The sequence below is a fragment of the Spea bombifrons genome, chromosome 4, assembly GCF_027358695.1.
Source record: "Spea bombifrons isolate aSpeBom1 chromosome 4, aSpeBom1.2.pri, whole genome shotgun sequence".
Lineage (NCBI taxonomy): Eukaryota > Metazoa > Chordata > Amphibia > Anura > Pelobatidae > Spea > Spea bombifrons.
This window is the reverse complement of record NC_071090.1, coordinates 14,304,965-14,317,082: the sequence shown is the minus strand read 5'-3', so window position 1 is coordinate 14,317,082 and position 12,118 is coordinate 14,304,965. Positions and strand designations below refer to the sequence as shown.

The 12,118-nt window shown below is 43.0% G+C and overlaps 1 protein-coding gene across 1 annotated transcript in view; it reads right to left on the bottom strand.

Moving 5' to 3' along the window:
• Positions 1–12,118, bottom strand: part of SLC23A1 (solute carrier family 23 member 1) — a 129,399-nt gene that overhangs the window by 35,758 nt on the left and 81,523 nt on the right. The window contains exon 10 of the mRNA XM_053465375.1: positions 11,723–11,828. Coding sequence (XP_053321350.1) covers positions 11,723–11,828 — 106 coding nt within the window. The remainder of the gene's footprint in view (positions 1–11,722; positions 11,829–12,118) is intronic.

The following is a 12,118-nucleotide window of genomic DNA, read 5'->3' as shown; positions in this document are numbered from 1 at the left end:
AAGGGAGAAAAAAAATCACTTTTACAGCAAAAATAAGTTTTGCTGTAAAAATTCAAGGCGCTCCAGGGATGATATTGTTACTCACGTACCGCACAGGCTAAATGGCTGATTTTAATAATATTTGCAGTTCATCAGGATTTCAAAAATTGCCTCCCTCTACCGTTGGCTAAATTTAACCCCATGATCAAAGGGATCATGGGATTAAAAATTAGTATCGGCCATTTTTAAAAAGGGAATGTGACTTTTTATAGCTATATGATCGCTGTGGTAACATTGGCTACCACAGTGATCATTTAGCTAGAATACTTAAACTTTTTTTTTTTTTAAAGTTTAACTACTTTATGTTTAAATCATTTTTTTTACATTTTTATTTTTTTTAACTTAATATTTTTTATTATTATTTTACAATCTATATACCGTTGGAAAGGTGAGGCGATTACCTTTCCAACGGTATATGTTGGAGGTCTGTGGCTGCTTAGATGCCTGAGATACAGGCATCTAAGCAGCATGCCCTCATACCGCTTTAACTGACAATTGTCAGTTATTAATAAAGTTGCGCGGTGACGTCATCGCGTCATTGCGCGTGCCGTCACCGGCCGGATCGGGTGGCCCCGGTGATGCCCTTCAGTGTGAGGGGCAGATCGCCGGGGTAGGTGGTGATGGAGGTCCACAGGCCTCCATCAAGGTAAGGTAGTGCTAGTGACGGCATGGTGCCGTCGTTAGCACCTGACTGGGACTGCTAGCGACGGCACCATGCCGTCGTTAGCAGTCAAGGGGACTGTCCTGGGTGGCTCTAAATTCAGCGGGGGGGGCAACAGGGGGGGCAAGGAATATCCTAGGGGGGGCAATTGCCCCCCCTTGCCCCCCTGTAGCGACGCCACTGGTATATAGTGATAGGGGTTGTACTGCAGTATTGTCAGTGTCTGGCTCAATGTATAGGCATACATTGACGGTGGTACCGCATAATCCCTAAGTATATAATGATAACAATTATGCTGTACCCCGTCAATGTTTGCCTAACCATAGAAACTATGCAGTTTTAAAGTGTGTGTGGGGGGCGAGGGTGCCACATACAGGATCTTCCACAGGTGCCAAATACTCTAGGTAGCCCCTGCATCGTGCGGCAGTCAGACCCAATGGCCATGCCTCAGCTCTTCGTCCCACGTCTTAAAAGGGGTGGGATGAAGAGCTGAGGCACGGCCATTGGGCGGCGCGGTGCGTGCACGCCGGCCACTTTAATTTCATTAGGCGCTGGTGGAGTGACTGCCGCACAGCGGCCGCTTTCAATGTCGCTCGCAGCCGCTTTGATGGCGTAATGGGCCAGTTGACTAGACTTGTCCCCCAGGCCTTAGGCTGCCAGCCTTCCCCCGGACGCAGAGGAGAGAGAGGCACTGAGCGGTCGCTGATGAATATGTTTTCAGCAACCGTTCCACGCCTCTCACTGTTCCCCGTGAGGCCTCTGCCTTGGTCGCGGTGCCAGCATTTCAAGCTGAGCGCCAGAATATTATGTCATATCCAGCGCTCAGCAGTGAAGCCGCGCACACTGCGGCAGAACAGGGAGACGGAGGCCTCGCGATCCCACCACTGGACTTGTACAAGGTAAGTGAACTTCAAAGGGGAAGAGGGTAGTGGGAAGTGAGAAGAGGTAGATAGGGAGTGAGAAGAGGTAGATAGATTGTTGCTAACCCATTTTCCATTTGCAACGCTTCCAGACAGGCATGCACGACTGGATCCTTTTTGTGCCCCATTGTGGGGCACTTTCTATGTACCGGTATTCATTTTCTGTAAATGTGTTCTGGACAGGGTTGGATGGTGCACATTGAACATGTCGGTCATACTTGTCCTCTGTGCTGTAATGACCCTCCAGTGCTAGTTATTGACCTTCTTTATCTAGTGTTTGTGTAGTTGCTTTCTTGGATTACAACAACTGCATTTAAATATTGGTTTAACTCCACTCCATTTTTGCTGAAGCAAGTACAATATATGTATCACTAGAGCAGAAGCTGATATTAGTGCCCCTAAGTGCAGGTCATACAAACTCTAAATTCTAAGAAGAAAACTCTAAATTCCCTAGATAGGGAGGGAGAGGGGGGAGATAGGGAGGGAGGGAGAGGGGGGAGATAGGGAGGGAGGGTGGCAAGAATATTGAAATAAAGAGTCAGAATGGGAGAGAGAATGAATGGATTAATGTGTGGATGCATTAATGAATATGTGTAAATAATTTGTGTGAAAGAATAAATGATTGAATGAAAGTGAATTAGTGAGTGAGTGACTGTAAAAGTGTTTGTGTGAATCATAGGTGTATTATTGATTTGTCAAAAAAGCAAAGATGGTATAAGCAGGGTGTTTAAGCACTGGGGACAAAGATGGCACAGCTAGTGTGTTTATGGGACAAACATGGCGTACGTTCAGCTGTTTTTGGACAATGTTGACTCATGCTGGGCTGTTTGGCGACAAAGATGGCACGTCCTATGTATGTGTAATTTAGGTGCTGGTCAGGTTCTATGTGGGCAATGTGGTAGCCAGGGTTGGCTTTGGGGTGTGCGACCAGTGATCTATGCCTGTAATTTAGGGGGGTTTATACCTTTTAATGCAGAGTTTATATGTAATTTCCAATTGATATATACCTGCAAAGCTGGGTTTTGTGTTATTCTGTTGATCTGTATCGGCTATGTTTCTATACATTATTTATGTTTGCCTGCAAATATAGGATTTGTATGTCTTATACCTTGAGTGATATTTCCATGTGTTGTTTATTTGATCTATACCTTCAGTGCTAAGTGTACATGTGATTTCCAGTTGATCTATACCTGCAATGCTGGGTTTGTGTGTTCTGTTGGTTTATACCTGCAATGCTATGTTTCCATACATTATGTATACCTGCAAATACAAGTTTTTTTTTATCTTATTCAGTTGCATGTGCTGTTTCCGTGTGTTGTTTATTTGATCTATACCTGAACTACAGGGTGTAAGTAAAAGAGCGGTATGGTTAAGTGACTGAGGGGACAAAGGGACTCTGGGGATGATTACAGGGGAGAGGACCTCTCGGTGCAGGACTGACTCTCACAGTCTTCCCCTGATCTGCAGTCAGTGTGGCAAATATTTTGGTGTGGTAGCGGAGGGAGTGATTGCATGCAAGGGAGCGGTGAGCGGGGGCCAAGGAAATGCTTGGGTAGGGTCCAATTTTTTCACTATAAAATATATTGGCAACAGGGTCTAATATTTATATATATTGGCAGCATTTTATGTATTGGCAGCAGGGTCTAATATAGGGCTGCAACTAACGATTATTTTAATAATCGATTAGTTGGCCGATTATTTTTGCGATTAATCGATTAATCGGATAAAAAAAATGAATGTAAATTTTTCATTTATTTAAAATAATTTACTAAACAAATGATGTTAAATACAAACAGCAGAATAAAAAAACTTTGATAATACATTTCTTGTCTTTATTTCCCAACCAGCCCCCCAATATATGCACATTTGAGCCCAGGCTTGCTACGCTGCCTCCCAGACATGCCATGCTGCCCCCCCACATATGCCACGCTGCCTACCACAGCACTCCACGCTGCCTCCCACATATACCACACCACGCTGCCTCCCACATCTGCCACTCCACGCTGCCTCCCACATATGCCACTGTGCCTGATATGCCTTATACACCCTGATACACCACTCCGTCCTCCCCAGACATGCCACACTGCCCTCCCCACATATGCCTTATATACTGTATATGCCTTATACCCCCAGATATGTCACTTCACTGCCCCCAGGATTTAGATTCCCCTAAATTAACCCTAAACTCCCCATTAACCATAACTGCCCCTAAATTAACCCTTAACACCCCCTTAACCACAGCATCCCCTAAATTAACCCTAAAGACCCCATCAACCACAGCATCCCCTAAATTAACCCTACATACACCATTAACCACAACTGCCTCAAATTAACCCCAAACACCCCATTAACCACAGCTGCTCCTAAATTAATCCTACACACACCATTAACCACAACTGCCTCAAATTAACCCCAAACACCCCATTAACCACAGCTGCTCCTAAATTAACCCTAAACACCCTATTAACATAACTGTCCCTAAATTAACCCTAAACACCCAATTAACCATAACTGCCCCTAAATTAACCCTAAACACCCCACTAACCATAACTGCCCCTAAATTAACCCCCACCTCCCCTAACTTTCAGTAGCCCAAATATATATATATATATATATATATATATATATATATATATATATATATATATATATATACACACATACACATTATATATATATATATATATATACACACATACACATTATACATATATATATATATATATATATATATATATATATATATATATATATATATATATGTACATATACTTACAGTTAGATGAGTGTCACAGCCATGTGGTTCTGGCCTGGAGAAGGAAGGGGCGGGGCCAGTTGTCACAGTGATTACAGGGAGGGGGAGTAAGTAGGAGCTGCTGCTGTGAGACGGTGAGTCAGACTAAACGGATTATATAATGAGGGGGATTTTTCAGAGCGTTTGCTCTGAAAAAACCCTCGTTTTATAATCGATAATAATCGATTCAACTAATCGATAATGAAATTCGTTGCCAACGAATTTCATTATCGATTATTATCGATTTTATCGATTAGTTGTTGCCGCCCTAGTCTAATATTAATATATATCAGCAGCAGGTGATAATATTAATATTTATTGGCAGCAGGGTCTAGTATTTATATTCATATTGGCAGCAGGGGCTAATATTTATATATATTGGCTACAGGGGCTAATATTAATATATATTGGCTGCAGGGGCTAATATTTGAATATATTGGCTGCAGGGACTAATAATATATATCGGCAGTAGGGGCTAATATAAATATATATTGGCAGCAGGGTCAAATATTAATATATATCGGCAGCAGGATATAATTTTTATGTATATCGGCAGCAGGGTATAATATAAATATATATGCGCAGCAGGGGCTAATATCAATATATATCCGCAGCAGGGGTTAATATTAATATATATCGGAAGCAGGGTGTAATATTTCTATATATCGACAGCAGGGTCTAATATTGATATATATATATATATATATATATATATATATATATATATATATATATATTGTCAGCACGGGCTAATATTAAAGAATGAATACATATTATGTAGTTAAAAATGCACGTCTAACGTGTGTGTGTGTATATATATATTATATTTTATATATATATATATATATAGTGTATATGTACCGTTTTATAATCGGCCCCCTTACTTTGGTCCCTGGCCCCCCATGTGCCCCCCCTAAATATGAAAGCTGGAGACGCCACTGCTTGAAATCATTGTTGTTCCTCTGTTAACCATGGTTACCTGCAATAAATGCAGCAGGCAGGTGTGAGTGCATCTGCATGCACAGTGAGGTGAAGACTTTTGTAGGATGGCCTGGTGTCAAGAATGGCAGCAAAGAAGCCATTTCTCTCCATTAAACAGGGACAGGCTGATATTCTGCAAAAGGTACAGGGATTGGCCTGCTGAGAACTGGGGTAAAGTAATTTTCTCTGATGAATCCCCTTTCAATTGTTTGGGACATCCGGAAAAAAGCTTATCCGAAGAAGACAAGGTGAGCTCTACCATCAGTCCTGTGTCATGCCAACAGTAAAGCCATGAAGAAAGAATGGTACCAACAAATCCTACAAGATCAACTTCTCCCAACCACCCAAGAACAGTTTGGTGATGAACAATGCCTTTTCCAACATGATGGAGCAACTTGCCAAAAATTATAACTAAGTGGCTTGGGGAACCAAACATTGAAATCTTGGGTCCATGGACAGGAAACTCCCCAGACCTTAATCCCATTGAGAACCTGCGGTCAATCCTTAAGAGGTGCGTGGACAAAAACCCACAAATTCTGACAAACTCCAAGCACTGATTATGATAGAATGGGCTTTCAGGATGTGGCCCAGAAGTTAATTGACAGTATGCCAGGGCGGATTGCTAAAGTCTTGAAAAAAGAAGGGTCAACACTGCAAATACTGACTTTGCATAAACTTAATGTAATTGTCACTAAAAGCCTTTTACACTTCTGAATTGCTTGTAATTATACTTCAGTATACCATAGTAACATCTGACAAAAATATCAAAGAACATTGAGGCAGCAAACTTTGTAAAGACCAATTCCTATGTAATTCTCAAAACTTTTGGCCATGACTGTACAAATCTGACAAAGTTTCCCTCAGAGTTAAGAAGGTCAACGAGGTGCAATAGCAGCAGAAGTAGTAGAGCACTGGGCCTGGGCAGGCAGACACTGGCAGATTATAGGAACATGCAGACCTGTGGACCAAAACTGAGCTTCCCTGTCAGGATTGAGAGCAGAGGATAGTCCAAAACGAAGTCAGGAACAGTCCAATAGGTCAGGAGCAGACGGCAATCAGAGAAAACGGTAGTCCAATCTAGGGTCAGGAAACAGAAAAACTGGGTAGTCCAATAGGAAAGCCAAAGGTCAAGACATGGAGAATCCAATAGAGGGTCTGTAGCAAGGCAAGCAGAGAAGAACAGGAATCTGGAGTCCAAGAACACACAGAACCAAAGTTCTGGAACAATGGAGTAAAGTGGCTGCAGTCTGAGGGGTTTTAATAGAGCTGCAGGTATCTACTCCTCCCCTGTGCCTGACAAGCTCCTCACTGGATTGGTTGCCAGAGAGGAGTGCTTCCACAGCACCCGGTTCAATGTTTCTTTGTGTGAACATCATTGATGGATAGCTTGATGGTGGAGGTAGGCTTTACTTCCCCTCCACAGGTGTACATCATTATGCTGAGGTCTGGGCAACACCTGGAGTCTTCCCTGGGGTCTGTTGTAACTTTAGGCTGTGGTTTTCGCCTACCGCACTACCACGTTCACCACTCCGTGATTGTGGTGCTTTTAGAAGGTCTGCAGAGATGGAGGATAGCTGAGGAGAACAGGTAACGGTGAGAGGGGCATAACAGGTTCCCCCTCCAATGATTGACCTTCAGGCACGTCTTGTGCTGGGAGTTCAGGGTGCGTTCGATGGAATGCTCGAAGGCAAGCTGGTGCATGAATATTGGCAGCTGGTTCCCAAAATCATTCCTCTGGTCCATACCCTTTCCAGTGTATCAAGTACTCCAATCGTCCTTGTCGTATATGAACATCCAGGATTTCTTGGATCTCGAATTCCTCTGAATCGTTCACCACTGTGGGGAGAGGAGGTGCAGGTGGTCTTCTCTGTGTAGTGTCAGGTATCCATTCTTTGAGCAGTGAGACATGGAATTTAAGATGAACACACCATGTATTAGGCAACTTCAAGGAAACTGCAGCAGGACTGATGATTTTTGTGATTGTGAAGGGACCCAGGAATTTGAGACCCAACCTCTTGGTAGGGCAAGACAATTTAACATGGGCTGACCATACCTTATCTCCGATTTGGCACACCGGAGAAAGTTTACGTTGTTTGTCTGCTTGATCTTTGTAGGTGTCCTTTTCAGTGTCTCCTGCAATAAAACCTTGGTTGAGGAGTCTGATTCGGTCCATGACATGAGGAACCTTGGTCATAGCAGGAAGTTAATAAAGGAAGATGATAACCATAGTTGGCCTTGAAGGGTGACATGCTGATGAAACTGTGTAGATGGTTGTTATAGGCAAACTCTGCTGTTGGTAGCATAGCAATGGGTGACATAGCAATGTAGATATTGGTTTAGGGTTTGGTTAGTTTGCTCTGTGTGTCCATCGGTTTGAGGATGATATGCGGATGACAGGAGTCTTTGTATGCCCAAACCACAACAAAAGTCAGACCAGAAGTGAGAGGTAAATTGAACACCATGGTCGGAAAGGATAGTCTGTGGGATGCCATGAAGACAGATGATCTCTTTGGTGAAAATATCCACGGTCTCAGCAGCAGTAATCCTATAGTAGGAATAAAGTGTGCCATTTTGGTTATGCCATCCACAACCAGCATAATGATGTGGTATCTTTGGGAGGATGGGAGTTCTACGATAAAGTCTACAGTTATGTCGGCTCAGAGTTATGTGCAATGTAAAGCGAGTGACAAACAGAGCCCATCTGGCTTGACTAGGACATAGACGATGAGCTCCTTGCAGATACTCCAAGTTCTTGTGGTCAGTAAAAACAGTAACCAGATGGTTAGCCCCTTCCAGCCATTCCTCTAGTGCCATCTTTATGGCCAATAGTTCTTTGTCCCCCACGCTGTAAGACACACGATAAAGTGTCTCTCCATCATCTTGTCGTTGAGACAGGATAGCACCTGGCTCTGTCTCTGAGGCATTTACCTCCACCAAAAAAATTTTTTTAGGGTCAGGTAGGACGAATATAGTTCATCAAAAGCTTGCTATGCTTGAGGAGACCAAACAAAAGGTACATGTTTCTTAGTTAACTGGATGATGGGAGCAATGAGCCTGGAAAAGCCTTGAATTTCCTATAGAAGTTTGAAAAGCCCACAAACTTCACACAAACGGGCAGTCCAAGATGGCTGATAAACCACTATGAATAAACCCAACATATCCCGGAACACATCATTGAGGAAATGTTGAAAACTGTCAGGGGCATTGCAGAGCCGTGATCTGAAAGCCATTTTCCATTTGTGTCCTTCCGTCAACCATACCAAACGATAGTCTAGTTTGGTGTTTATTTGTGCGTCTCTAAGTCTGTCCATTAATTCTGAAATTAAAGGCAGAGTACTTATTTTTGATAGTAACCTTGTTGAGTTCCCTGTAATCCACACATGAATGAAAACCTCCGTCCTTCTTCCCAACGAAAAATATGCAAGCTCCGGAAGGAGAAGTGGATGGTCTGATGAATCCATTTCTTAAATTCTCTTCAATGTAAGTCTTTAGTGTCGGGTTCAGAGAGGGGTATATGCGGCCAAATGGTATGGGGGCCCCAGGGAGTAGGTCTATAGGACAGTCATATGGACGGCGTGGGGGTAGTTTATTAGCTTGTTGTTTGTCGAAAACTTGACTGAAAGCTTGGTAGGGTATTGGCATCGCAGGCATCTCAGAGGATGTGGCGTGAAGGGTGGAAACAGAAGTGTGGAAAAAACAGTGTTCTTTACAGTGGGAAGATGTAAAAGTGATACGTTATGTAGCCCAATTTATGGCGGGGTTGTGACGTTTAAACCAGGGAAGTACAAGGATTAAAGGGAATAAAGGAGATTGGACCAGATTGAAACCAAGCATCTCTTTATGCTTCTCTCCAATGCATACGGTGATGGTTGTTGTCTCTTTTGGCCCTTTCCAAAGTTGCTGAGATCTTTACTTTGAGAACAAAATGTTCACTTGCTGCCTAATATATGCCCCCCCCACAAGATTATCAGTGTTATTCACTTCACTTGTCAGTGGTCATAATGTTATGGCTGATCGGTGTATATGTTTCTACAAGTTGATGGTGCAGGTCAGAGGCGTCCAACATGCGGCCCGCGGGCCAAATGCGGCCCGCGAGACCTCGAGGAGCCGCACCTCAAGCCCTGCTACTTACTTGTGGGAGGGTCTTCTGGACTGCACAGAGGAAGCGGAGTTCACGTGACATCCTACTTCCTCTGTGCTTTAGCAGAGAAGGCAGAGGGAGGCCGCGCCCCCTGCTGACGTCTGTGAGCGGCATCGAGGAGCTGCAGTGCAGGTAAGGGGGTGGGGAGGGTGTTTGAATGAGTGTGTGTGATTGAGGGAATGAATCTGTGAATGAATGATTATATGAATAAATGAGTGTGTGTGTGTGATAGCATGGATGTGTAAGTGCTGGAACCTAGGCATGATGGGACTGTGATTGCTGTTAGAAATCACACTCCTATCATGCCAAGTCAGCAAGTACATGCTGAAACCTGGCCAGCTGCCCCCCTTGTGTAGTGATGCTGCCAGCAGTATGGGGTCTGCACTTACAGCCACCCTGTACCAGCATGTACTGGCTGACTTGGCATGATAGGAGTGTGATTGCTAACAGCAATCACAGTCCCATAATGCCTAGCTTCCAGCATTTACTGGATGGATGTGTAAGTGCTGGAACCTAGGCATGATGGGACTGTGATTGCTGTTAGCAATCACACTCCTATCATGCCAAGTCAGCCAGTACATGCTGAAACCTGGCTAGCTGCCCCCCCCTTGTGTATTGAGGCTGCCAGCAGTATGGGGTCTGCACATCACTTACAACCACCCTGTACCAGCGTGTATTGGCTGACTTGGCATGATAGGAGTGTGATTGCTAACAGCAATCACAGTCCCATCATGCCTAGGTTCCAGCATTTACTGGATGGATGTGTAAGTGCTGGAACCTAGGCATGATGGGACTGCGACTTCTGTTAGCAATCACACTCCTATCATGCCAAGTCAGCCAGTACATGCTGAAACCTAGCTAGCTGCCCCCCCTTGTGTAGTGATGCTGCCAGCAGTATGGGGTCTGCACATCACTTACAGCCACCCTGTACCAGCATGTACTGGCTGACTTGGCATGATAGGAGTGTGATTGCTAACAGCAATCACAGCGAGCACAGTCCCATCATGCGTAGGTACCAGCATTTACTGGTTGCCTGGGTATGATAGGAGTGTGATTGCTGTTAGCAATCACACTCCTATCATGCCAAATCATATTGCTAATTTTGTCCAATTGTGTGTTACCTACTTTTATTAAAAATGTGAGTTTTTATTATTATTTTTAAAGGTGGGGGGCATTTTCGGGTTTGGCTAAGTGAACCCTGAATGTTTTGGTCCAGAATTTTCATTTTAGTTCATCCCTATAATAAATCTAGGGAATCCTGAATTTGTAGTCGCAAAACTTTCTAGGCCCAGAAATCAGTGAGAGGAAGAGTAAAGGTTTTGTGTCATTTTACTTTATTTTAATCTGCATATTTTATTAAAGGCCATATTTTTTGTCACAGTGAAAAATGAGTGCGGCCCGCGCACGTATACAATTCTGATAAAGTGGCCCACTGCAGAAAAAATTTGGATACCCCTGGTGTAGGTGATGTATTGAAGGGAAGATTTTATGTAGGTATCTGTAGGTTATAACTACTCATCTTCAGGATCTGATTCATAGAATTCCTGGTCTGTTTGTGGCTCTCAAGGACTGGAGTTGTGCAGCTCTGGTTTAGATTATGTTGGGAAATGGGAGATAAGAAGGTTTTTGTAGATTATGTGGTTGAAGTGTATTTGATATCAGTGTAGATGCAGAGGGCAAGATTATAGAAAAATGCGGCCAAAATAGTCATTTTAACTCGGCTATTTTGGCTTGGGTTCTGGCGGAAAGTTTTTTTTGGGGGGGATTTTCTTTGTATTCAAAGACATTAGTCCGTATCCGTCTTCCCATCTTCCGTAATCCCATTCGTTTGTCCAGTGTCCATGGAAACAAGAAATAAATGCGTAGAAGAAGTTCAATAGGAAATTTGAGACCAATGGATGGAAGAAAGAGGGTTAACATTAGTCATATAGTGTATATATACAATTATTTTTTATCACATCATTGGTAGGATATACAAAAATTATAATGATAAACCAGATGTAAAATAACCCTTCTCATAAAGGAGTAAAAGAAAGATTGTTAAAAATGATGCGTCTCTTTTTAATAATTATGGTTATAATTGTTTCTGCGATGTTCTATTTATTTTCATGAAAATATCAATTATAATTTTCATGATAGTTTCAAATTTGTTTCCAAAGTTGTAATAAATACTCTAATTTCATTACCTTTGTAATTCCTAAAATGCCTATATTTGGACTTGAAGAAGTAGATCCATTTCCAGTTCCAAGCAATCCAGCAATAACACAGCATATTCCTTCTAAACATATTCCCCTAGATAAAATACATATTCATATTATTATATGTTGTCGTTTGTTTAAAATAAAGAAAATAAAGCAACAAATAAAAATAAAAGATGGATACATACTGAAAACATATTGATATACCGTATTGGCTCGAATATAGGCCGAACTTTTTTATGCGGCCTATATTCGGGGTCTAGCGCCCGACGCCCGGGACATGCAGTCCAGGGTGCCGGGCAGGCAGCGGGGTTAGGATACAGATCCCCCGCAGCGGTGCAGGGGACCTGCATCCTACTCCCCGATACGCTCAGACAGCCTCCC